Here is a 26,754-nt window from a genome sequence, read left to right on the forward strand (position 1 = left end):
TTAAATTTAAACATTTTTATTTATTATTTTGTTTTTTTGTGTGTGAGGCAAGTTAAAGTTAGGTTGGAGTTTTCTAGGTAAAGTTTTAGGCATTAAATAACAAGCCCCAATTGTTAAATGCCCATTAACACGTTAACAGTATTTTGCCACTTAAACTGAGTATAATGAAAAAAAAAATTGATGTTACGGATTAGTTGTTTTTCGTTTTATAAATACAATGTAAGCAATAAATTAATTAAACAATGACAAAAAGAACATATATTTATATTTATAGATAAATAATAAATAAAATACACACAGAGAGTTGAACTGTTTTAAGCTTAATACATAGGTTTTCGTTTAGTTTCTTTTCTTTAATTTTATCATTTGCTTTCTTATTTGTTTGATTTTCCTTAAGTTTTTGTTAGACAAATTTGTAATGCGCACTTAGTTGATAGGAAGAGAACCAAAAATCGTACAATTGCAGCGAATTTCGTAAGCTCGGCGCAGGGCCAAAAGGAAAATTTAAGTGATAGCTAGTTCATGCTGTTTTCGTCCCACTGTGCTTGCCCCAAAGGAACCGCACAGTGGCCAGATACTTTGCTTTCCTTTTTTGTATAGGTTTCTTTTCGTTTCTCTCTTGTAGTTATGAATATATAAGTATATCGTATATAGTTTACATTAATAAGCCTATATATAAATTCATTGCTTAACATCGCTGTACTTTTTAATTATTTATTTATCTGCATGTTTCGGGATTTTTCGGGGCTGGGTAGCTGCTGTTAGGGGGAGTTGTTACAATTTCCATTCAACAGATAATCATCAAATGCAGGACTCAACTTAACTAGGGCCTGTGAGTGCTTCGCCGTTGCTGCGGATGTTGCTCTTGCATCAACTAGCAGGTACACGGATAAGGTAATCAAGTTAGACACAGATTCCACACCCAAAATAAAGCAGGCAATATGTTTGTTTACAGATAATGACGGATACACATTAATGTTTATCTTTATGCACTTGGGTTCGGCTTGCGTCACTAGCTCACACATTTAATTTATCATTTATCATTTATCATTTGCCCGTTCTCTACTGTATCGTTCTCTCGTTCGCTATCCTTTTTTATATTTATATGTATATATATATGTGTGTATCTATGTAAAAGTTTATTTCTGTTGTTTGTTGAACCTTTAAGGAAATGGAAGCGGATGGATATATTATTTCTTCTTGTTGGTCGCAAGCATTGGAGCGCTGCGCTGCGGTGTTGTGGGTCGCGATGAGTTCATTCCGCTATACAGATACTTGGCCTTCTTCTCAGATGGTTTCAGGATCTGCAAGGAAAGATTACCGTTTTGATGGGGACCATTGGGTGGAGTACTTTAAGGGATCTCACCTGGAATGAGCACATAAGCGTGTCGTCCACGGTCATCATGCCGCCGGCGTTGTCGAACTCTCCGCAGTAGTTAGGCGCCGAGAACAAGGTGACCAGTTGGCGACGCGCAAAGAACTCGTAGCCATCCTCCACAACCTTCAGGAAAAAGTTCGTCGTAATGATTTATGTATATGGTGTACATTATTCGAGACTCACCTGATGCGCACGGCAGATCAAGTCCAGCTCGTGCCGGTTCAAGAACTTGGAGACCACATCCACGCCGAACGTGAAGCTCACCCCGCGATCGTTCTCGCCCCAGCCCTGAACATCCTTGTCGGGATCGCTCCACAGGAGGTCGCACAGCAACCCGGTGTCCGGCACATCTGTGGGCCGCATCAAGCGACGGATCTGCTCCATGCCCTGAAGATCGGGACTGAGGCCACCGTGGCAGCAGAAGATCTTCTCGTCAATGATCGCGGCTACCGGCAGACAGTTGAAGCAATCTGTGAAGGTCTTCCACAGTTTGACATTGTACCGGCGCTTGCACTCATCGTAGAAGCCTGAAAATAGTATTATAATATTGAATGAATCAAATTTAACTTACTTTAAGACAACTGAAACCCGTATTTTAGTACTACCGACACTTTGTATAGTCCACTTACCATAAATCCTATTAATACTGGCACACTCATGGTTGCCGCGCAACAAAAAGAAGTTCTCCGGATATTTTATCTTGTAGGCCAGCAGCAGGCAGATGGTCTCCAAGGACTGCTTGCCCCGATCGACGTAGTCGCCGAGGAACAAGTAGTTGGCGGCCGGAGGGAATCCGCCGTACTCGAATAGCCGCAACAGGTCTGTGTACTGGCCGTGAATGTCACCGCAGATGATCAGCGGGGCCTCCAGTTCCAGCAGGATGGGCTGTTGCAAGAAGATCTCGCGCGATTTGAGGCACAGGCCGCGCACCTCCGCCTCGGTCATCTGGACCTGTTTGCCCGTTCGGCAGCTGCGCACTGCAAGTAATCGGAATGTTAGTGAACTCAAAGGATTCAGGGATGCGTGCACATTGATAGACAGATAGATATGGCAAATAGATATAGTAACTAGAGCTTAGCCTACGATTGACGATTTAGCAATAGCCAAACGCGGTCGGAGGACAGACGAGCACGGGCACGAGGACGAGAACTATCGACGCAGACACGAGGAGACGAATCCACAAATGGAGGAGTAGTAGGTTTTGGCGGGAAAACAATGCCGCAAGAAATGGTTGCATACTTTGTGGCGCAAGCGAAACTGCGTGCAGGCAATGCCGAGGTGAAAGTACAGTTGCGCCCAAAACAAAAGTACAGACGATTTTGAAAATATATGCTTACAATGTAACTAACTAAAATGCAATAGCCAAAGTTCGAAAGCAAGACACTTAGTTGGTAATATCAATTATCCATTAAAACAAATTTTAAAAAGGTCTTTATAAATCTAGCCAAAATGTTGTCACTCAGAAAAGGTAACTTACTTCACAGGTTTAAAGGAATGTCAGATACAATAAACACATTTCAGTCTCTAAATACTATTCCTGTGACCGCTACTGTAGGTGATTTTTTGTGTGGGTGTCTTACAATGACGCAGCAAGGTACAACTGTGTGGTGGTGGACTTCCTGGTCTTGCGAATAATTGCAGGTTGTCGCTGCTCGGAGACCAAGTCTCGAAACCTTGGCCAACAAGTGGGCGTAACCACATAAGCCACTACCCCACCATTTTCCCCACTGCTCCCCCGTTTTCGTGCAATTAATTTTGTGAGAAAATAAAAAAAAAAACGCTCCTGAGGCAGGGAAAACGATGATAGTGCTATCCTTTATCCTGGGAATACAAGTAGGTCGCCCTCAGTCAGTGTCAGAGTGTGTGCGCGTGCACAAAAAATTTAATTAAATTTGGATAGACCAAAATGCTGGCCCAGCGTTTGGCTCGAAAAACAGACAAGCCCAATCCATTCGTCCTTGCCTGGAAAGTTGTGAGCCAACGGCAAAACTCTGGATTTGGGTCGAGAGCACTGGGCTGGCCCAAAATGGGGAAAATGGGAAAAGGGAGCACCATGTGCCCCAAGGAACGGGAGGGAGGGAGTGCATGTGGCTGTGGGATTGGGATTGTTCAAGTGGGTTGTGGTGCGGATGGGCGAGCTGGCTAACACAAAGCCAATTCCCAGAACGTCAGCATTGCACTTTGCCGCAGCTGTGATTTCAGTAATGGTTAATTAAAGTTATCGCACATCGATATGGTGAACGGCCAGTGGGGATTGGGAATGCCTTTAATGCATGACAGAATTTTCCATTTGGCCATCAGTTAATACAATTATACTCGTCGAAAACCAAACTTTGGGGTAAAAAACATACAAATAAAGCACCCAGATGTATAAATTATTTCCATATATAAATAGTATCTGATAAAATCCATTTTAAAAGGTAATAAATCTATAAATCACAAAAGGTATCAAACCATTTTATTAAAATGTTTTTGTCTCTACTATTTACATTATTAAGGGTTTGATTTCATGATAAGGTTTTAATCCATTAACCTTGGTAATACCATTGCTTATATCAGCGATCAACACTTTAACGAAAAAGTAAATAGACACAAGTGCTTTCAGCTTTAGATAAAGAATTATTAATACCGGCTGTGATGGTGTAATTGTTGCATTTTTGATAATATAGTATAGTAGATTGTGGGAGTTGTGAAGAAGCTGTTTGTTATTTATCATATGTTATTGTTATTGCTGAATGCATAAATGAAATCTATATACCCATTTAGATAAAGAATTAAAGATTTTAACGAAAAATATCACCGTTAAACGTTTTCTCCCCGGAAACTGTCAGTTAATCAAATGAAAATAGAGGCAAAGTTATTTTGCCAACTTCTCGTACACTTCTGCAGCCCGTGCTTATCGTGAGCATTAGCATTAGCATATTATGATATAGGAGACCTGAAGGCAGGGGAGTTAAATACACAAAATTATGCAAGCCATGGGTTCATGCACTCGGAGAAGTGGAATCCGTTTAAGTTATGCGAGACTCCTTCCCGGAACCTTTTTAGCTGTTGCATACTTTCAGGAGTCGTATTATGTAATGGGTCCTCCGGTCTGTGGGCAAGAACCTAAGAAATACTTCCGGCTGTGCATAAATTTCGGAGAACATCTGCTAGACTTTTGTTGTGATTTTCTGATTATTCGGTTTGACGGAGGATATGAGGTTTATGTTAGATTGGAAACTCTGATTCTGATATATTCTTTAAAATAACATATGAAAATATTATTATAACACTTAAAACAGCATCTCTGTAACAGCATTTTCTAACCTTCTGTGACATTTTTCAAAAAATATGAAAGTAATACACTAACAAATGTAACAAGTCTCTGTGACAATTTAAATACAACTTTTTAGCCGCATGGGATTCATCATAGTTGCCGTTTGCCTCATATCTGGGCGGCTTTAAGCTCAACACTTTGACACACATGTGACACAAAGTTGGGTGGGAAGCTGGGCAGATATATATAGGAGGATAGGGAAGCTCTTTATTTTTCATTTTTATTCAAATTTCCGCAGTGCTCCACTCCACGGAAAAACTGCTGCCCTGCTGCCTTGGTGCCCACTTCCTCGCCGGCTGTCAGGCATTTGTCAGCATAAAGAAGATATCACAAAGGGGGCGTGGTTGGTTGGTTGGGTGGTGGTCTGATGCCTTTTGGGGGCGATGGGTGGTTTGTATGGTTGGTTCGGTTGGGTGGGCTAGGGGATGTAGCATTATGCGTAAGCAAAAAAGACGCGCATGTTTGTTTATCATGCATTTTACATGAGGAGGCACCACCGGCAGCACCACAGCACCACAGCATCACAGCAAACGCAACAACGCAGACATCAGGCCATGTTACGTGCCGAATCCACTCCGAAAACACTCCACATGGGAACTTCCTGTCAGTCTGCTGTCACATCTAACTGGTTCATCATGATTAACAAGTCTTAGCCGCTTCCTCAACCCCCTGGAACAAGCAAACAAACATCGTATCCTACCATCCATCCTTTCATTATCGCCAGCATCCCCATCCCATCCCATCCGCGAACAAATTAAAAATGTAAGAAAACATATGGGATGGGATGGTATGGTATGGTGTGGGGCCGAATGGAATGAAATGTGGTGTTGCAACAGTTGATGACTTACTTAATCGCAACCCATCAACCAGGACTGAAAGTCATAAGCAGTTTCAATTAAGGGTACGTTATCCCAACTAAAAGAACACCCTTTTACAATGATATTTCACATTCATAACATTTTAATATTATTTCCGATTAGTGGATTTTCCTAGATCCTTTTTACCTTTTCTTTAAGATATTTAAATAGTATTTAAGTCTGAAAATGTTAATTTTAATTTTTTAGCGAGTAGTTTTCTAATAGATTATTATTTTAAGGAAACATCAATTCTGCAATATTATTTTTTTGTGAAAAGTCTGCTATTTTTCTATCGAACAACCTTGGCACCAGCACTATGAACAATCTATTCCCTTTTCATTAAAGAACTTTACGATATTGTCGCCCCCCCACCTCGACATACCTGTCCCTAATTCACTCATTTCCGAGGACATTCCCATCAGATGCGAAAGTACATTGCAAAACGGAATCCATCACGAGATTCACAATTTCCCGCAGCGTGGAAAGGCACGGGAGACATTTGATGGAGTCAAAGGAGCGTCTGCGTCAGACATTTTATGACCCGATTAACTCCCGGGAGGAGGATGGGTATATAGGGATGGCAGTGCGGATGGGGATGAGGATGAGGATGAGGATGCTGATGAGGAGGTGGTGGTGGTGACTGGAGCAAAGTGGAGCAGCAGCTGCCAGAAGTTAAACACTCGCCGCCCTGCGCACCAAACTTTGGAGGCAGGAAGAGCTGAATGAAAATGTTAAGCCATTTAGATAGCAAAACTACCGAGATGAAAGTTTGTGGACATAGGAGGCGAATAAACACGACCGAAAAGAAAAAGGCAAGGCGAGAGATAAGGCTCAGGAAAAGTTTGGCAAAAGCAAATTAAGAGCAGGGCATTTTTCTCCTTTTGGAGAAGGATTTGGACGCCTTTGCAACACCAAAAAACAAGGGTGAAGATTACCATCTCCCAAGGGAAATTTCCCTATTAATTCTTAAACCAGCTCTAAACCACATTCGATCCATCGTTAATATTTGTCGCTTTGGACCGTAAAATTGAGTTTCACCTTGCTCATCATGCTGAAATTGATTTCACACCACAAATTGAACAGCAATCAAATCTCAGGATTTCATCTCATTTCTCCAGGTTTTAACCGCAATCGGATGGATCCTTCCACAATTGCATATACATATACTTCTACCTAAGGTTAGCTGACAATTTAATTAACAGTGTGGTTGGCTTCTCCCCCTAAATATATGTATATGCTAATTAAAGAGGTAAATATCAGGAGCTAAAACCGAAACTGGAAACTTTAAATGAAGAGCTTTACATATCATAACAGTTGAATAATTTAATTTTCATCCATTGTAAACGTATTAAAATGTTTTCACATTTATCATTAATTGGTTCAAAATGTTACAACTAAACAGTTTATCTTTAGCTTAGGGACCCTTCTTTTTTATTTTTGCTGGCAGGTATTCCAAATGTTTATTTTCGAATAATACTTTTGACTTATTCTATAAGATAATTTTATTTAATTGTGAAAAACTTTTCCCTTAATGTATTCGTAATTTATTTGTACAAATAAAATAAGAAAATACTTATTTTTTGAGGCAAAGTTGTAATATTTAATAGTCAGTGATATATAAAATAAAAAAAATTTTTTTTCAAAAAATTCCAAAAAATGAAAAATTTTTAGGTTAGATAGCCAATACTTTTGTTGTGGCAGCCAAAAAACTGAATTTTTATGTCGAAAAAAAGGGTTCAAATTTTTGTCAAGAATACAAAACTCAGATTTTGGTCAAAAATGCGAAATTTTTTTTCGCTTTTTCCATCGTAGCTCATCCAAATTAAGGCGTACAGCTAAAAGACCGACTGTTTTGAACAGCTTGCTTAAAATGCTAACAATCCTCATCATTCTTAGGAAAATTTATTTTTTGACCAATTTGCTCACTTTTTTTCGAAAAATGGCAAAAAAAATAAAAAATTTTCAGGTTAGAATGCCAATCGATTGGAAATTAAACAACGAGCTCAACGAGGTATGACATTCCTCATTCTGACCTCTACTTTTGTTATGGCAGCCAAAAAACTGAACTTTTTTGGTGAAAAAAAGGGTTCAAATTTTTGTCAAAAATACGAAATTCAGATTTTTGTCAAAAAATCGAAATTTTTTTTCGGTTTTTACATTGTAGCTTAGCCAAATTAAGGTGTACAGTTAAAAGACCGACTGTTTTGAACAGCTTGCTTTATTGCAATTATACATTTTAAACGCAAAACTACAATGATTTCATCCACAAAAAAGATATTATTTTTTCACTGCATACTTTTAGACACCTAAACATATTTACTTCCCCCTTTTGCGCCAGTGTACTCTTGTCATGTGGCTCAGAATGTGGGCGAGGTTCAATGTCGAAATCTCGTTCTTTCGACGCTCTCTACTTCGTAATTGGACCGCCCAACGACCTTTGGCTTTAATGCCTGCCAAGCAGAATACGTATTTCCATGCCCATCGAATGATTGTTGCCCATTAGGCACCACGCCCACTGCCGCCTACGACCACTACCACCACCACCACCACCACCTCCATTACCACCACTAATACCATGTCCTAGGTCGTCCTGCGTCCTTTGCGTGCCTAAGTTGAAATCCGAGCAAATGAAGCAATGATAACAACGTCGACAGCCGCAACAAAACATCGAGTAATGAACGCCTTTGGGCCGCCGACCGACGTTGATTAAGGACGAGAGTGCAAGGAAATTTCGTTTGAAATTTTGAGGTTGCCTCCGAGAGTAGAAAAAAAAAAATAGAAAACAATTCATTTGCGAATCGGTAATTGTTTCCGTTTTGCATTGACCCACTTTGTGGGTCTTTTTGGCTTGGCTCGACCCGCGGGTCAGCAAATCCCAATCGAGTGCTCTAAATGGAAATGTTAAACGAGATTTGCTTAGCATTAAAAAAGGGGGATTTGCCTGAATCGGAAGGAGCAACGCGGATAATAATCTTCATTTAACGGATTCGTACACAGAAAAAGCACGTAGAATTAAGAATATTAAGTATAATTTTTAACATTGTATAATGTAAATTGGATATTAAGAAATGATATTTCTCGGATTTCCTCTTTTTTAAATTGCTCTCAAATCGAAAAACAATTTAACTCTGAATAATGTTAATTGCATATTGAGAAATGATATTTCTCGGATATTGAGAAATGATATTTCTCGGATTTCCTCTTCTTGAAAATGCTCTCAAATCGAAAAACATTTTAACATTGAATAATGTAAATTGGATATTGAGAAATGGTATTTCTCGAATTTCCTCTTCTTGAAAATGCTCTCAAATCGAAAAAGAGAGAAAAGAGCGAGAAAGTGCCTAAAACTACTCTTGATAAGAGCGAGACAGCAATATTCTAAGCCACCTTTTGCCAGAATTATGACTGAATTTCATCGAAATGATCATCATATCTTATCAATATTTTGCTCTGTGTAGCAAAGAAAGGGGAAAACAATTCCCCATCATGAGTACCATTGCCAAACGGAAATCTCCTTCGTGATTTTAAGTGATTAAAAAATGAGGAAGAGAAGAGTGCAAGCCAAATTGGCGAAATAAACTTTCGTAAATACTTCCGTTCAACATTGACCCACTTGGTGGCGATTTAGATGGGGTTGAATGTCAGGGAGAAGTAGTCAAAACTAATTGGCGGACTAAGGTAAACGGCTAGGCGAAATATATGCAAATATATTCCCCTCAAAAAGAAAAAGGTGGACCAAAACCAGGCAGTCACACCAACCCCACTTATTGGGTAACCACCTGACCCCAGCTCAAAATAAAAAAAACGAAAACCCTTCCCTCAACACTTCCCACTAAACCCTACCCCCCAAACAAAGTCCCCATTTAAGCACATTAGCGCTGATTATAACGACGTTTACATCACACAGAAGCAACATTTTTGAGGGTTGCTGACGAGAGTCAGTCGTCAGCCGATGGCAAATGGTGCAAAGTTTGGTGGGGGCGCACATGGCGTATGCGTAATCCGTTGGATAAATATTCAGCGGGCCAGCGAGGCGTATAAGAAAACTCTTGCATTATTTAAAAAATCAACGAAAATCCTGGAAATTGCTAAATGAAATTGAGCAGAAAACTTTTCAAATCGAAAACCAAACAAAGTGCAAATTGCGGCCACAAATGTTTCGGGAAATTAAACCAAACACACCACAAAATTTGTTTAATTTGTACCGCACAAATTAGCCCAAGCGAATGGAAAAAAAAGCAACAAAGTGTTAGAACTTATAGCTCATTCCCTATAATGCATAAACTTCCAAAAGGCTCTCTGTGTTTACACAATCTCAAAAGAATCGACTTTTAAGCGATATTCGAACACTAAAATGAATCTAAATTTTGTAAACACTTCAGCCATTAGGAAATATATCATTTAATCGAAAATATTTTCTTTTTTAGAATGGGAAATATAACTTAAATTGTATCATCACATTTATAAATCCTTTCTAAAAGGTTAAAACACTCTAATATCGTATGTGTTTAAAAATAAAAATATAAACTTTCAATTAAGATCATGCAAGAACAAAAACTATTTTGGTATCAAATCAATACAATCTTATATCGCGTTTCTTAAAAATTCAATTAACAATATGTAAACTAATTTATTATCAGTTCAATACAAAAAAACCTTCTAATTGAAATCACGCAATTCCCACAAATCGATTACAATTTCATTCCGCATATTTATAGATCAGCTACCACTAGGAATTTTCATTCGCAATCAAACGCAATCATAATCGTAAAATATTAACCGAATTCCATTTCCCGGAAATTGCTCGCATATTTCGTAATTGTTGGCAATCTGGCAAAATTCATGCTACTCAATCGAGAAAAAAAAATGAAAGGAAAAGAAAGAGAAATGGGAACGTTGCTATATGCTATATGCTACATATATGCCATTTTCTTGAATTCTACCCTTTGACCTCTGTTTTCCAGCTTTTCGCTTGCCAACTCATTTCGTAGAACAAATCGAATCAAATCAAATTTGTGCAATACTTCGCATTCACTGTGGCCATTGGAGCGATCTATTGTCGATGTTTTGTGCGTTGCCTTGGCGAATAAGAAATGCACATGGAAAATGTATGGGGCATATACATACATAGGTGTGTGTGTGCAAGTACAGTCGCGTGTGCTTTCTACTTCAGTGCGTACCACGTTGCGTATGCGCGCTATTTATAAAAATCAATTTCTGCCTTGGCAGCCGAACGAAAGTGCCAAAGAAGCGCCCAAGAAACACTGTCCCGAATTGCAAACAAACAGAAAAAAACAAACAACGCTGCGAAATAAATAAATAAATAAATAAACAACACTGTTTAAAGCAAAATCAGGAGAGGTTGCAAGTTGCCTTGGCTAACTTTCCTTTGTTTGGCCAGTGGATACCCCATCAATTCCCCATCTGCAACCTCTTATTCTGTCGTCGCATTTGGGCCATGTGGATAGCAAATATCTACTTAATCCTAATGATTTTATGTTTTCAGTCTATAAGCGAGCTAAACAAGCACTCTTAACTCAAGTAATCGGATGTTTTTCATAATCCATTAGAACTACAATTTGTATTATGTTTGTCAGGACAATGAATTATATGAATATCAACAGGTATTTCTAAGCTTAGTTAAAAATTATAAGTTAATATCATTCAATATCTTGTGTATTTTTTCAGAAATACAAGAGTATTACCTTTATTATACCACTCATGTTGACCTTATAATCCATAATATTATTAAAATACACACAAAGCGATTTGGAATGATTAGCATAAACACAATATCTCCCCCATGGAAGCATCAGTTTTCCCTCCATTTCCTTTCTTATCTGGCTCGTTTTCCCTTTTTCATGCCCTCGAATTTTCGTGAGCCTTCCCAAGAAGCAAACAATGACAATCTGAAAGGCAAGAGGAACAAAAATTTCCCAACGACGAGCTAGGGAAGGCAGAAAGAATCTTATAAAATAAACATTTATTTTTAGCATATTGCTGCTTTTGCTTCAGCTTCTGCTGCCGCTGCTTTAGTTTAATTTTTTCGACTGCTGGCCTGGCCTGGCAAATTGGAAAATGGAAAATGGAAAACTCAAAAAAGCAAAAGGCAGGGCGGTAAAACAAGATGGGGGGAGGTACATACATATGAAAGGGGAAGGAGGCCAGCATGGCGCTCGGCCAGCCATTGAAAATGCCACATACACACAGGGCAGGCACTCCCCTTCCTCTTTCGCATGTTGGTTCCTCGGTAGGATCGATTTTGTAAGAAGCTCCCTGCTTACCCCACACTGAACCACCGGCGAACCAACCCACCAACCCATCAACCCACCCAAGTTCCACCAACTGCACTCATTTGGCTTGGCTTTGACTGGTCGTCGTCGTCGTCGTCATCGCCTTTGGCCATTTATCGAGCGACATAACTGCAAAAACTATAACAAGACCTGGGATGCCGGCTGAACGAGAGCAGTCCTTTGAGTGATCGACGGCAGGAATCACCTCTAAGTTCAGGGATATTATCATTATTATCATTATATTATTATCATTATATTATTATAATTATATTATTATCATTATATTATTATCATTATATTATTATCATTATATTATTATCATTATATTATTATCATTATATTATTATCATTATATTTAACCCATTTCAAAACCCACAGGAAATCTGTGATTACTTGAAATTGTGTTATATGCTGCGTGCATATACTTAACAGGACACTTTTGTTCCAAATGTACAATATTGTTTTAATTAGAATTTATTTTAAAAAATCTTTGAATACTTTAAAATATATTCACATTTTATAATTATAAGTATGAATATATTTTTTTAATTTCATATATTTTCAAGTGTTGGATAGCACTATTTTAAATTTCCTATATATTCAGTGTTTTAAAATGTCCTATGTTTTACAGTGTTGAATATATATATTTTTTCCTATAATTTTCAGTGTTCGAAAGCACTGTTTTAAATTTCCTATATTTTTAGTGTTGGATAGAAATGTTTTAAAGTGTCCCATGATTTTCGGTGTTGAATATATATATTTTTTCCTATATTTTTCAGTGTTGGAAAGTGTTCTTCTAACTTCTTATAATTTTCAGTATATAACGATAGTTTCTAAGTTTTCTACAGAATCTAAACAAATACTATTTATTAAAGATAGATTTACCATTTAAATTAGCCTCAATAAATCTTGTTTCCTTTCTTTTTGTTTTAGAAATAAACATATTCTAAATATACCCCCATTTTAAGTTTGAAACGGTCAAAATAACACGAGATTGTCAGAAAACAAATTAATTTTCTTGCTATAGTTCAGGGAAATAGCTCAATGGATTCGATGCGAATGGAGGGGACTGGACGACGGGAATGGCATTTACGCCGACGTATTGTTTTCTATATCTACGAGTGCAAATTCCATTTTATTTACTTGGAGCTTTTGCTTAATTAGCGCCTCGTTATGATTGTGTCGTGGACGCTGAGCGAACGAAGGACGGTCGGTCGGTAGGCGGAAGCTATTTCCCCAGTTCCACCACCCACCTACCAAGACCCCCAAACAGCCACCCACTGAAAAAACCCCCCGGGCACCCCTTACTTTGCGACTGATTCATTTGTCTTATGCTTTGGCATTTTTCCACCGTCTTTGTTATAATGCCCTTGGGAAACGGTTCTATACTTCTGGTCACATGTAAAAGATACACCTTTTGACCCTATAAATTATAAGCTCTGTTGATCATCGATCACTATATAGTATTACCTAACAGCTTGTTTTCATAATTTTATAACTGCAAGGGTATGCAAAATTCGGTGCCTCAACTGCAACAACCTTTCTCTTTCTTGTTTTCCGTTCCGCTCGCTGTAAGCGTTTTTCCAACTTATCTTATCGCCAATAATTGGAAGAAGAAACACATGCGTATATCTCGGTCGACCTTAAAAATAGCCATTCCGTTTTGACAACAAGTAAACGAGGAAGAACAAAGACAGCGGCGAGCATACATGGCGTATGAGTAATGAGCGCTTCTACATATTTGCTGGCCGTGGTTGAATTTCTTGTTTCGCGTGCCACTCTGCGGTTCCCTCGATTCCATTCGATTCGATTCCATTCTGAGGGTCGTCGATTAACCCAATTTACGGCTGCTTCTTGCCACACTTCCGCGAAGATCTTTTCCATGTTGTAATTTATGGAATGTGCCAATACTTTAAACTTTTAAATTCAACTTAACTGTGACTTGCACTTATGAAATGATTATAATGTATGTAGTATGTAGATAAAGAAGATCTCCTGTAATACATTTGGAGTAGTTCTTCTTAGATCTTTTCTTTTTGTGTTCGTATAATTGAAATGCAATTAGTAAGGTCTTTTTTAGTTTCTTCGTTTAAGATCACTCTCCGGATTTTCCCATAAACACTAGTATTACATAACTATATTCGCAACCTCCTTTCCTACAACTTTATTTATATCAAAACCATCGATAAGCTATTTAATTGCCACCCCGAACTCTGTGTTTGTACAATTGTAGTGGCTCCAATTGTTTAAACATTTGCCATGTCTATTTGCTAATTAACAATCATAAGGAAAACACCGAGAGCAGCCCAAGAAAAACACAAAGAAAAACAAGATCCACCGTAAAAAAAACGCTGTCCATTCCTTTGTTTGTGGGTGGAGAGAAAAACATATATTTTCATTTAATTTACAGTTTACCTTGAAAGCTGTTTTTTAGTGTCAAGTTCTGAGAAAAAGTTTTTTTGCGAGTGTGGCAAGGTTTTCATTTTAAACATATAAAGTAAAAGCGTTTAAGAATAAATCTATATAAGAACTTTATAAATGGTTAATAATATTCACATGCGAACATAAGAATATATTTACTAAGCAATTAAAAAACTAAGAAAGATATTGAAAATATATTCTTGCTAAAAATTAGTTATATCCTGCAATAAGTCTTGGTGATTTTCGCCTGGCACTAAAAGTTACAAGCCTTTAATTACTTATTTATACCTTTTTTAAGGATAACCTTCACTCCCTAACTTTGAAGAAAACTTGTACTTGTTGTCCTTTAGTTTTGTTTTTCATTGAATTTTCACTTTTCGACGTTGTTTAATTTTTCAACATCATTCGGGACAGCTGAGGTGGGCAGTTGGGTGAGGTTTTGGGGGTGTTGAAGGTGTTTTGGGTGTTCTGGGTGTCGACGGCATTGAAGCTGTCCATCGCAGGTGTTTCGCCCCCTTTTTCACAAATTAATTGAATTTGTTTGAGTTTATATTCGCTTTGTTGACCCCTTAAACGCTGTGCATTTAAGGACATTGAAATTGTATCAAAAGCGAATGCTTTAAATAGATTTATGAAATCCATCTTATTTTCTTATAGAATAAATCCCTGTTCTATCCGAATGTTGACCGCATTTAGCAATGGCCGGAAAGAAACCCGAGACATTTGCTTTTTGACCATCATTTGTTTGCCATTTGTCGGGCCACGCCCACTCGACTCCTCCCATTTTAGGCGAATTTAGGGTGTGTGTGTGTGTGTGCCTGGCTAAAGGTCAAGGCATATGGAAAATTTATTTCGCCTCAGTTTTGGCCTGAAGAATAAGTGGAATCGAGAAATACCTTAAATTTTTTTTAGCTCACACGTGTACTGCGAGTTGAAGATGGTGGGGTGGTCATAAGTCGAATGGTCGAAAAGTTGAGTAACTTAAGTAAACTAGTGCAAGGACAACTGACAGCCGGCCAAAAAAGTTAGGGAAACGCTGATTGAGACTGAAACTTGATGTAATACTTTCAAATAAATAAAAACTTGGTAAAGTTGTGCAAAATGCTGGAAACAAACTAGATAACAAGATGGAACAAGGAAAATGCTCCAATATATTGATAATACTATTGGCAAGATCAAAATCTATTTAAAAGTAAAAACCTAATCGTAATAATAATGATAATGAAAATACTTTCGAATTATATTATATTATTAAAAGATCTAAAAAGTAGAAACGTATTTCTAGGGGTACAAAAATATTTTTTGAAGTTGAATAAATATTTCTTTAAAAGAGGAAACGTTTAATAACCATATTTTATATATTATAGCTTTAACGCTTTCTGAAAAGTGCAACTATTTTTGATTTATTGTGCCGTTTTATAAACATTTCTCCTGCTGGAGACTTTTGCTTTAAACGGCAATTAGAGGCAAATTGGTTGCTTTGGACTGGTTCCTTTGAGGTGCTCTGCCTTAAGCAGCTTAAAAAGGATTTCCCCGAAGCACGAGGAGTCATTCGCCTTGCTTTTCCTTGGGGTCCTTAAGTTATGTTTTGCGCAGCACCGGCAGAAGCAGCAGATTGCGACATTTGGCCCACTGCTCACCACTGACCCCCGTGACCCCCCTCCCTGGCAACCCCTTCTTTGGAGAAAACTTTGTTGATTTATACTTTCATAGCTCTCTGGCTGTCGTCGTGTAATGCCAATAGGCATTAAAATTGCATGCACACAAAAGTATGCAATGGACATGGCGCAAAGGACCGAGTGAAAAGGGTTCCCGAAAATGTGTCAGCAATTATGGCAACTGCCAGCTGAGATCTTTGCTAAAAACCGAGATATGAACAAGATTGGATCGCGAGAATTATTTAATTCTAAGTTTCGGTGTAATTTTCATTCATTCATAACTAAAATTGTGTTTTGTGGTTCAAAATGTATTTTAAAATACAAGCAAACAATTTTTCTTTTTCACTAAACCCTTTTCATCAGGGTCATCATCCATAGCTCCCATAGGTATAACCAAAAAAATGTTTTCCAAAAACAATTTTAAAAATGTAAGCTTCGGTGTTTTTTTAATAACATATTAACTTCTACTCTTAGGAATAACATTATTTTAATATTTAAGAATTTAAAATTATTTTTGAAAAAGAAAACGGAGGACTATATCATATACCTGTCATAGAATCGATCGGAACAATGGGAAAATAATAGAAAAATAACTATATGTTTGCTATTTTTAATCATATTCTCTTTTTTATTCCGGTATATCACCTATTTTTAATATTGCAAAATTACGTACTCAATTAAATAAACATCGGACTAATATATAATATCGCTGCCATAAGAGGGAGCGTAAAATAATGTTAGAACAATACATAAACTGTTATATTTTATTTTTAATATAACATATAAATGATAAATTGAAATGTACCATTATCTCATTATTTCTGTAATTATTTTTTAGTTTTTAAAAATCGGTATTGCAACAATATATAGGTATCTTCCTTTCTTGTAAATATCTGAAATTATTAAAAATGGATTAATTTCGAAATCAATCGGTTCATAACTTTTTGAGTCCATCATGTCCACCGGCTTTCAAGTCGTGGTTGCCAGAAAAAAGGAGTTGGAAATGCGATATGTCAGGCTAAACGATTTAAAGATAATAACTTTCAAAGACTCTATCTTCCAAATTATTGATCCGACCGAATTAAAGTTTTGGGACTGTAAATTAGACAACTTAAACTAATAAAAAAAAAGATTTTTTTGAAAACCCCTTGATATTTAAGCGCTATTTGTGGTGTATTTCAGACACATTCCATTCACCCTTGCAGTTACAAATCCGCAGTCCCAAATTATGCCATTGTCAGCCCATTCCCATTCCCATTCCCATTCCTATTCCCATACCTTTTCGAAATCCTATTCCAAGCTCAAGGACCTCAACCCCTAGAAGTATGCAACAGCCATTTACAACTCCGACGAGCCAAGATGACCGAACTATAAAAAACAACTTACAATGCTAAACAAGAGAATGGCGCCGTAAAATGGAAAGCAGAAATTAAGAAACAAAAAAAAAACAGAAAAAACTAAGCCAAAAGGTCAAATGTATTATTAAGCTTTGACTGTGTGTGTGTGTGTGTGTGTTTCTTGGGTGTGTTTCTCTGAAAGTAAACGCGAAATTGAAATTTTTTTGGGTCAAATGGTCAGGTTGCTCTGCTGGCAATCCCTTCCACCTGCTTTCTGCGGCGGTGACCTTCAAAATTTTTGGCCGAGTATCCTGTTAAGCCCTCAAGTATCCTTTTAGCCAAGAGCCACACACACACACGTGTCATTAGATACAAACATTTTCTTGTTTTCTTTATTTTTATTTGTAGTTTCTCTGTGTTTTAGCTGTTTTACGCCACTGGCAATTCGTTCTCCCTTTTTTTTTATACCCATTCTCTGCCATTTTTGCTTTTTGCCGCTCGTTTTTTATTTGCCAAGTGCACGCAATGTGACAAAACGTGGGCGGGCTCAGGTGGGTGGCTTTGGACCCTGGTGAGAATTATAGTGTCATATTATATAACGTGCCATGTACGTGTGTTCGTACGGAAAAATAAAAATAGAACCGCATGTAAGGGGGGAAATGGGGAGAAATGGGGAGAAAGCGCAGCAGCAACACCATAATTAAAACACTTGCAGTTGTAGTATTAACTGCAAGCCAGTAGGTAACTGCCGCTTACCGCTTGCAGGCTACACTGGGAGAAAAGAGTGCATTTCAAATCCATTTTAGACTTGGAAATACTAGGCACACAAAGCACTCAAAAAAATATTACAAAGTAATTCCTAAAGTTGTTTTTGGAACTACTATTTATTTAACAAGAACAACCTCGACCTCTGATCTATTTTTTATTTTTTAATAATTGTTGGATACCTAATAAAAATAGTTTTAAAATATTCCTAACCCCTTCCTAAAAAAAATTTTTATTTCTTATATAACATTTAATCGGTTACTGACTAAAGATCTGATAAAACTTTATAACTTCGGTAAATGGAAATACAACTTTGTGTTGAAAACTTGATCTCCGATTATATTTTAATCAAAAGAAAAATAAACAAGATAAAATTTGAAAACCTATGCTTACCCGAATTTAAATTTAAATGTAATATATATATTTTTTAAAGTTTATAATAAATAACATTTGGTGAACAAAATTGGATGAAGAATTATTTATTTATACGATTTGAAAATTATAAGAAACCCAAGGGAGAATTGTGAACTTATGCTTTGGTTTTGCTGTGATTAAGCATGCATGAAGCGATTGTTCTGTTGTCGTTTTTTCCGTTTTTTTTTTTAATTAATGAACTAACTTTTGATGTCTGGCCCCCCCTTTTTACACTTCTATCTCGCTGCGCTCTCTAGTTTATATGCGATTATGAATGCAGGCCAACTTTTTTTGGTTGTTGCTCTGGGTGTTTGTTTGTTTGTTTGTTTGTGAATTTCTGTTTCGTTGGTTTTGCCCCCGTGTTTATGACACTCGACTGGACTAGCGGTTAACATAATTAAACTGGCTGACGGAGGTGAAAAGAAAAATTATGGCATTACCAAGAATCAAAACGCAACTCGAAAGATATTCGTTTGGTTGAGTGTAGTAAAGTATCTATGACTTCTATAGTAAATTACTTTCCAATAAATATTTCTGAACAAAAAATAAAATATGCAACAAAAATAGATACTTACTTAAAAGAGATTCGTCTGGTTGAGTATAGTAAAGTATCTTCGAGTTTTATAATAATTTACTTCCCACTAAAGATTTCTGTACAAAATAATACTATATGCATAAAAAAAGATACAATATCTTTTACTAATACTATCTTAAAAGATATTCGTCTTGTTGAGTATAGTAAAGTATCTTGGATTTCTATAATAAATTACTTCCCAATAAAGATGCCAAAACAAAATAATATAATATTCAACAAAAAAGATACAATGTCTTTTATTAATACTTGCTTTAAAAGATATACGTCTAATTGAGTATAGTAAAGTATCTTTGACTTCTATAATAAATTACATACTACAAAAAAGACACAATACCTTTCATTAATACTTAAGATCTTAGTTTACGATTTCGTGGATTCATGTATATTTATATTTTTTAAACACCAAGGCAATTCTCAAGCACGGACATCTATCGATCTACCCTCGCTTGAATTTGCGTCAAAGAAAAAGCTTGTGCCAAATTGCAATTGAAGCGGCTCTCATTACCCACTATCCATCCCCCCCAATCAGAGTCCATATCTCAGCAGTACCTCCCTAAATGTGCCGAAAGCCGATGGCGAAAGCTAATCAAAAACCACTTAAATGGAAACGGAGGCATTAGGAAAACCTCCCCACCGATCCAAGAACAAGAAAATACCGAACGGCCCTTTGCTAACAGAATCACCAGGCACGCAATGCCAGTTATCCGTCGTTTTTGCCTTTAAGTCGCTAGTTTTCAGGTCTTCTTCTTGGCGGATTTGAATTCTCATTGCTATTATTATTATTATTATGCCTCGCTGATTGACTCCAGTGAAGGTTATGACATTCAAAGTACATTATCAATAACCAGTGCGCGCTAATCAAACAAACTTGTACAGATCCCTTCTCTCAAATATGAAGTAAAAAACTATATCAACAACTATATACCCATTTAAAAATCTTTATTAGTAACTTCTGTTAGTTACAGTTAACAGCTGTTATTGTGCGCTTAACAGCACGCTTAGAAAACAAAAATGAAATGCCAATTTTCTAAACTAATACCTCTAAATCTTGATAAAAATAATAGTAATAGTTCTTAAATTTAAATGTGTAGTTTATGGTAAAAACTTTAATGAGTTTCTATTGCAGAGAACACTTAATTATGACATTTGTACTTAGGCTTTTGCAAACTTAAGATACCACACGATTACAGGGCAGGTGGTAATCACACAACGTCAAGAGCGATGACAACCCTGGCATGTGGGAAAGCCTTTTGGAGACATCGACGACAGACGAGATAGCTACAGTTATAGATAGTTATAGAACATACAAGCGACAACTGGGTGGGAGAATCTACCGACTCAATTATACAAATATTATACAAACATTAGGAATGCATCAAAATAACGAAGGATATTTGTCAAGGCACGGAACAGAACGGAACCCTTGGAGAGGCCAACATACGACGACGTCTGTCACTGGGGCAAGGATGACTCGGCAGTGACTTTTCCGTTCTGCCGTTGGGAAAGCGGGGAAAACCGGGGAAAACCGAGCCTTGGCACACTCTCCAAGGCGCCAGCACGTGCGAAATGGGGGAAAAAATGGGACAACAGGCCAATCAATAACACGGTGCAGGATGTTACAAGGGGGTTTGGGTTTGGCTAACAATCATTTACTGGGGTTAAGGTTTCCCCTTCGGTTGGCTTGGGGTTAAGGCTCGGGGCATGATAATTGGGATATTTGGTAACTTGTTGCTCTGGGGCTTATGGGTATTCGAAGAAACCTTGCAAACTAACTGGGTTCAAGTTTAAAGAACTTGTGAGATACTGAAACTATTCCCTAATCTTATATAATACGAACATGATAGTCTTATTTTGTATATGATTAATAATACAAATATTTATCAGCTAGAAATCCAAAATTCTATAGAACTATACTGGTCTGATATAAAAATATGAAACATTGCAAGCTTAAAAAATTGTTTTCGCTCCACCGGTAACCGAGACCAGGAATATTTATATTACCCCTCATTCGTTTTGGCTTGATTCCATGATTTTGTCTATTAACTATCTGCACACTCAGCGCCAATCAATTTTTATATAGTTTATGATTATTGTTTATCACCCAGAAGCACTGCAGTTGTTTGTAATGTCGCGTGTCACATTCAACGAGATTCTTTTTTGGACAACAATTGCCCCTTCTCCTACACCACCCATTTCCATCCCCATTCCCATCCCCAATTACATCCCCATCCCACCCCAAATACCAACCCTTTTCTGGCACTTTTCTGTGTTTTATTTATATAATTTGTTTCGCATTACATTTGACGATAGTGGATTTTGCGTCGTGTGAAAACAATTAGATGAAGGCAATTCGGGTTGTGGCTTTTACTAGGGGGGCTCTGCGGGTATCTGGATAGAATTTATTGCATAACACACACACAGATATATATGTACTATATATACATTTTTGTAAATTGCTATATGTACCTAATCGGGGCAGGCGTTGGTCAAGCGTGGGCACTGACATTGCGATTGCAGTTCCGGAAAAACAGTAAACAGTAACCGCACACCATATCATAAATATTATGAAATTGTTCCCCATTTAATTGATTGTATTTATTGCTATTTTGGGTGAACGTTGCGAAATGGGGCCCTAAACAATAATATTCTGTATAGAGCTGTTTGTTTCCAATATCTTGAAGCCATACTCAAACATTATGAAATACTTAATGGGATCCCAAACCATACATCATCCTTTCTTTGCATGTACCAAAATTCTTAATAATTTGTAATATTACTTTTCGATAAGGAAATGAAAATAAGGATTGAAGCTTGTACATGGAATTTTTCCAAAGATTCAGTGTGACTTCACAGGGATGAGTAATACGAAGTAGTGACTTATTTTGTGAATACTAAGCTGTGAATAGAGAGTAGCAGATAGCAATTCTCTGTTGTTTTGCAGAGTGCACCCAGGAATAGTGCTGATTGAGTGGATATGTATCGCTTATTGGTTCGAAATTGCATCCCTTTGTGCTTTCCAAGCTTTTAGCCGTGTGACAAGCGAGTGAGCTAAGTGTGGGTGGGTTTGGTTTTTGAATTTGATTGGGAAAACACAAGCGCCAGAGGTCCTTTTTTCAGTGACGTGAAATACAAAAGGGGTTTTGGGATAGACGACAGCACGCTACTTTAGAGTGTATGAGTCATGGGCGTGGCTTGCTGGGGGGGGCACCACTGCTGTCGAATGGTTTACTTTGCACTGGAGCCATGGAGCACAATGATGATGATGATGATCATCAATAAAACACATCAACAGTGATCTGGGAAGGGGGTTGTTGGATAAGTTTAGATTTTAGGTGGTAATACCAAACTCGGCGACGAAAAAGTCGCGCAATTTCAATCGGGATTTCTTGGGCTCCTCGCGCGGATGATGGACGGTGATCTGGTCGCCATCGGCCGATATCATCGTCTCGCTGGGCGGCGATATCGAGTATTGCTGGAGCAGTCGGCGCTGCTGTTCGGTGAGCTCGTCCAGCGGATCGTAGCCAGAGGATGGACCTGGACCAGAACCAGAACCAGAACCGGATCCCGATCCCGATCCCGATCCCGATCCCGATCCCAGTCCCGAACCAAAGGAGGCCGCCACCGCCGGGTAACTGCTGCTCGATGTGGGCGATGAGGCTGAAACGGCGGCAGCGGCGGCGGCGGCTGAGGCGGTGGCCACGGCAGCGGCCGCTCCGCCGGCGGCGGCCAATTGTTGAGCGATTAGCAGCTTCTGGGCGTGCTCTTCGGCCTCTTTTTGCTTTTTGAAGTCTTTCGATGGGATGCACATACATATACGTATATATATATATAGATTCATAACGAACATAAAACTGGGGCGAGGTGGGTTTAGAGTGGACTGCGGGTATACTCAATAAAAAAATATATAAACAAAATATATACACGACATAAAACTTAAAAGGGAGAAAGGAATAGGAGGAGGGCCAACACGACAAAGTGCCCTAAAAATTCAATTTCAATTTGCAATTTGACAAATGAAATTTATCTGCCGCCGCTGCTGCTGCTTTCTGCTTTTGCTTTTGCTTTTGCTTTTTTTTTTGCCGGTGACAGAGGCTGATGACGCTTCACAGATCAAAATTAATGGCATTTCTTTTTTGGGGGAGGGCGGCAAACGGGGCTGGGTGCCATGACCTAGCCCACTCAGTGACCTTGACAAATGGTGGGTCTTCCTCGACCATCTCGCTCAATCTGTCTATTTTCCTATCGCCCATATACTTTGTCATCTGCGAGCGGCTTACAGGGGTCATCCGATAGAAGAAACGACTTTTTTATGATACTGAAACCATTCGGAAATGGGTAGAAAAACATAACGCTCAACTTTATTTGAAAGTTTTCCTCATTTCCTCAAAGTATCACAGCATTATTAAGGTATTCAAAGTTAGAACAAATAAATAATTTGGAAATATCGGGTGGTTTTAAAGACCAAGTTGATTATTGTGGTTTAACAAGCGATTGTTATAGGGTTCCTCAAGAATCTGGAGGTTAAAACCCCATAAATTGGAGCACAAAAGTATGCTACGATATGATACTGAAACCATTTGGAAATGGGTATAAAAACAAAACGCTGAACTTTATTTGAAAGTTTTCCTCATTTCCTCAAAGTATCACAGCATTATTAAGGTATTCAAAGTTAGAACAAATAAATAAATTGGAAATATCGGGTGGTTTTAAAGACCAAGTTGATTATTGTGGTTTAACGAGCGATTGTTATAGGGTTCCTCAAGAATCTGGAGGTTAAATCCCCCTTAAGTTGGAGCACAAAAGTATGCTACGATATATACCTTGCGGTAGTCACATTTCCTGCAGCATACTTTTGGACACCTTTGAAATTATTTGAAATCTTTCGAAAAGAACGAAGGAACCCCAGATGTTTGTTGTCTAAGGGTTTCTACTTGCCAGTGTCCACTGTAGTTGGGTCGTGTCATCTCAGGGTAGGAAAGAAGTGAAAACGAAAGACAGAACCGTCGGGGCAAAAAAGAGAAACTCATTGCGGAAATGGACAAAAGCCGAAAATCGCAATGTTCAAATGCAATTTCCCCGAAGCGTTGGCAGAGCCAAAGTCAAATGGCGGGGCTCCGCCCAACCGCATCTTCGACATTGGCTGACACTTGCAAAACGAGACAAGCACTAAGCGGCTTAAGCAACCCTCGCAGATGATGGGCGTTTGGGCTGCCAGCAGGAAGAGGGCAGACCGAAGAGAGGTTGCAAAAATGTAAACTATTTAGCGCTTTCACGCTTTGCAGGAAGGTTGCATGATGACGACGATGACACAACCCCTACCGCACCTTCTAAGTCCCCCACAGTAGATATCGGTTAGAGCTAACCCAAGAAAATTCTACAATTTGATTAGAAAGTTCGGCATTTTCTTGAATTTTCTTTTTTTTTTGGTTTGGCAACCAGCATTCATGCACTGATAAGTTATATTTGTTCAAATACGATTTGAAAATTAAAGCATAAAAGAATTTTCTATAGTTTAACCTACACACAAAAACAAATATTAATACAACATAATAATGACTCACATATGAACTGTACACATCATTCTGAATTAATTTATAAAAAATGTAATTTTAAGTTATTGTGAAATTTATCATATTGGAAAAATATATTGTGTAGAGGTGCGACATGAACCCGGCCCTTATCTATGTATTTGATTTGATAGACTTAGACTTATGATAAAGTTCTTCAATTTTAAATGGCAAATATGGAAAATAATAATAGGTTATTGAACTATTATTAAATAGTCGGGGTATATATTATTAGAGCGACCCGAAAAGCTTGCAAGTCTGCATTGGCAGACATAATTTCAAGAAATAACATTTGAACTCAATTTGGATTCGACCGTTGCTTGAAATTAACCGATTTTATCTAAAAAAAAAAAAGAGTCAAAAATGATATTTAAATGTCAAAACGGGTGTTTAATAGGCAAGTTATTAAGATGTAAGGCAGTTTTGTGCCTCAACCAATATTTGCTGATTTTTTGTGAACAAATCTGACTTTCAAATATCATATATATTATAATTTATTGGCATGCAATGTATTTTAGTTAATCTCTACAAATATTTAGTGTGTGCCTCCTTTACTTTGTGAATTATTACATTACATGATATTAAAATATCAAAGTAATTCAAATTTATTGGGATGTTAGGACTTTTTAGTAGTACAATCTCAACCGATATTTACTGAGTGCTTCCCTAGTTTTTTGGGAGCATTCCTGATTTTAATTACTATCAAAAGTAGTGTAATTTATTGGGATGCAATGAATTTTAGTTATTCTCTACCAATTTTTAGTGGGTGCTTCCTTTTCATGATATTAAAATATCAAAGTATTTCAAATTTATTGGGAAGTTGGACTTTTTAGTAGTACAATCTCAGCCGATATTTACTGCGGTCCCTCCCTAACGGTCAGTGGGGTTATTTGCCGCTAAGCTCCTTATCGAGAACTCATGTGATCCAATTCCATTCCTTCGCCGGCAATTTCATAGTCACATACGTGTATGTTGTATTTTGTTTGAATCACGCCCGAGTTTATCAGCTCGATGACGTCATGGGCATTCGATATAGTCGAAAGACTAATAAACCAAAAATCATTGAGAGACAACAGCTGGCGAGGGAGATGGCACGACTAACAGCGCGATCACTGTTAGAGTTATGTAAACGCTAATGAGCGTAACAGTAGATGTTGTTGTTGTTGATGTTGTTGTTGTTGCTGTTGCCGTTTTCCGAGAGGAGCAATGAAAATCAATTAAAACTAATTGATTCAAGAGTCAAATTCAAACGGTCGCAGTCGCAGCAGCGGCGGCGGAGAAAGGGGGTTTTTTTTTCTTCTTTACTACCATTTAAGCGAACAATGTGCAATAATTAGAAAATGCAATCGCACACGAACACAAACACACACTGATAAACTGGGTTATAAATTAAAATGGGGCTAAGGACAGGGGCGGGGAAGGGAACGGGCGGGGGAGGGGGAGGAATAGAAAGGGGGGCCCAAGGCACATTTACTTACTCTCCAGCAGCCGCTGTATCAAACTGTCCACATTCAGATCGAAATCGCCCATTTTTCAGCAGTTCTTTTTTATTGGCCGCGTTTTGTTGTTGTGGCCAGCTGTTCCAGAATTCCGATTGGAATTTTTGGCGCAACAACTACACGCACGCACACACGCACACAGCGACGCCCGTTGGCTTAAATACTTCTATTATTGTAAACAACAATTTTTCGGCTGCCGTTGCCGTGTACTTAATTTGTTGTATTCTTTTGGCTATTATTTTCCTTCTTATTTGCCGCAAAAGGCAATTTCACTTTTTCTCGATGGGGCCGCTAGTTCACTGATGTTGCACGAGGGGCAAAAACAGAAAAAAAATATACGCGGCCGCTCGACTTTCGGTGCTTTCGATTCGATTGCAAATCGGTCGGGGAACAGAGATATATATATATATATATCTATATACGTGGGCTGAGAAATCGGCTTAACTGAGAATTTATAAACCACCGTAATTTTCTCTCCGCCAATAACAAAACTCGTCAGTTCAGAATCGCCAGCTAGACCCAGTGTGACCGTGGACTTGAACAATACCGTCCGGCTCGAAGAAATAAATACCATTTTTGGCTTTTTCAAATATACCAAAACATTCAAAACGGTCACTTTGCTATCTCCCCTTTGCGCATGCGCCATTTTTG

At 38.0% G+C, this 26,754-nt stretch overlaps 1 protein-coding gene across 2 annotated transcripts; it reads right to left on the reverse strand.

The window, feature by feature from the left end:
* flw (protein phosphatase 1 catalytic subunit flapwing) lies at window positions 1-26,630 on the reverse strand. 2 transcript variants are annotated; one of them, XM_036819829.3, is made up of 6 exons: window positions 26,083-26,630; window positions 22,380-22,826; window positions 2,008-2,355; window positions 1,562-1,905; window positions 1,367-1,501; window positions 1-1,304 (listed from the first exon to the last, which is right to left on the reverse strand). In XM_036819829.3, the coding sequence occupies exons 1-6, from the start codon at window positions 26,132-26,134 to the stop codon at window positions 1,191-1,193; spliced, it is 1,440 nt and encodes a 479-aa protein (XP_036675724.2). In that variant the 5' UTR covers window positions 26,135-26,630; the 3' UTR covers window positions 1-1,190. The 2 variants fall into 2 exon arrangements, with proteins under 2 accessions (XP_036675724.2, XP_036675725.1); XM_036819830.3 differs by lacking the exon at window positions 22,380-22,826 and having other exon boundaries at window positions 26,083-26,625.
* Between the last annotated feature and the right edge of the window lie 124 nt (window positions 26,631-26,754).

This window comes from Drosophila suzukii, chromosome X (assembly GCF_043229965.1).
Source record: "Drosophila suzukii chromosome X, CBGP_Dsuzu_IsoJpt1.0, whole genome shotgun sequence".
Classification (NCBI taxonomy): domain Eukaryota; kingdom Metazoa; phylum Arthropoda; class Insecta; order Diptera; family Drosophilidae; genus Drosophila; species Drosophila suzukii.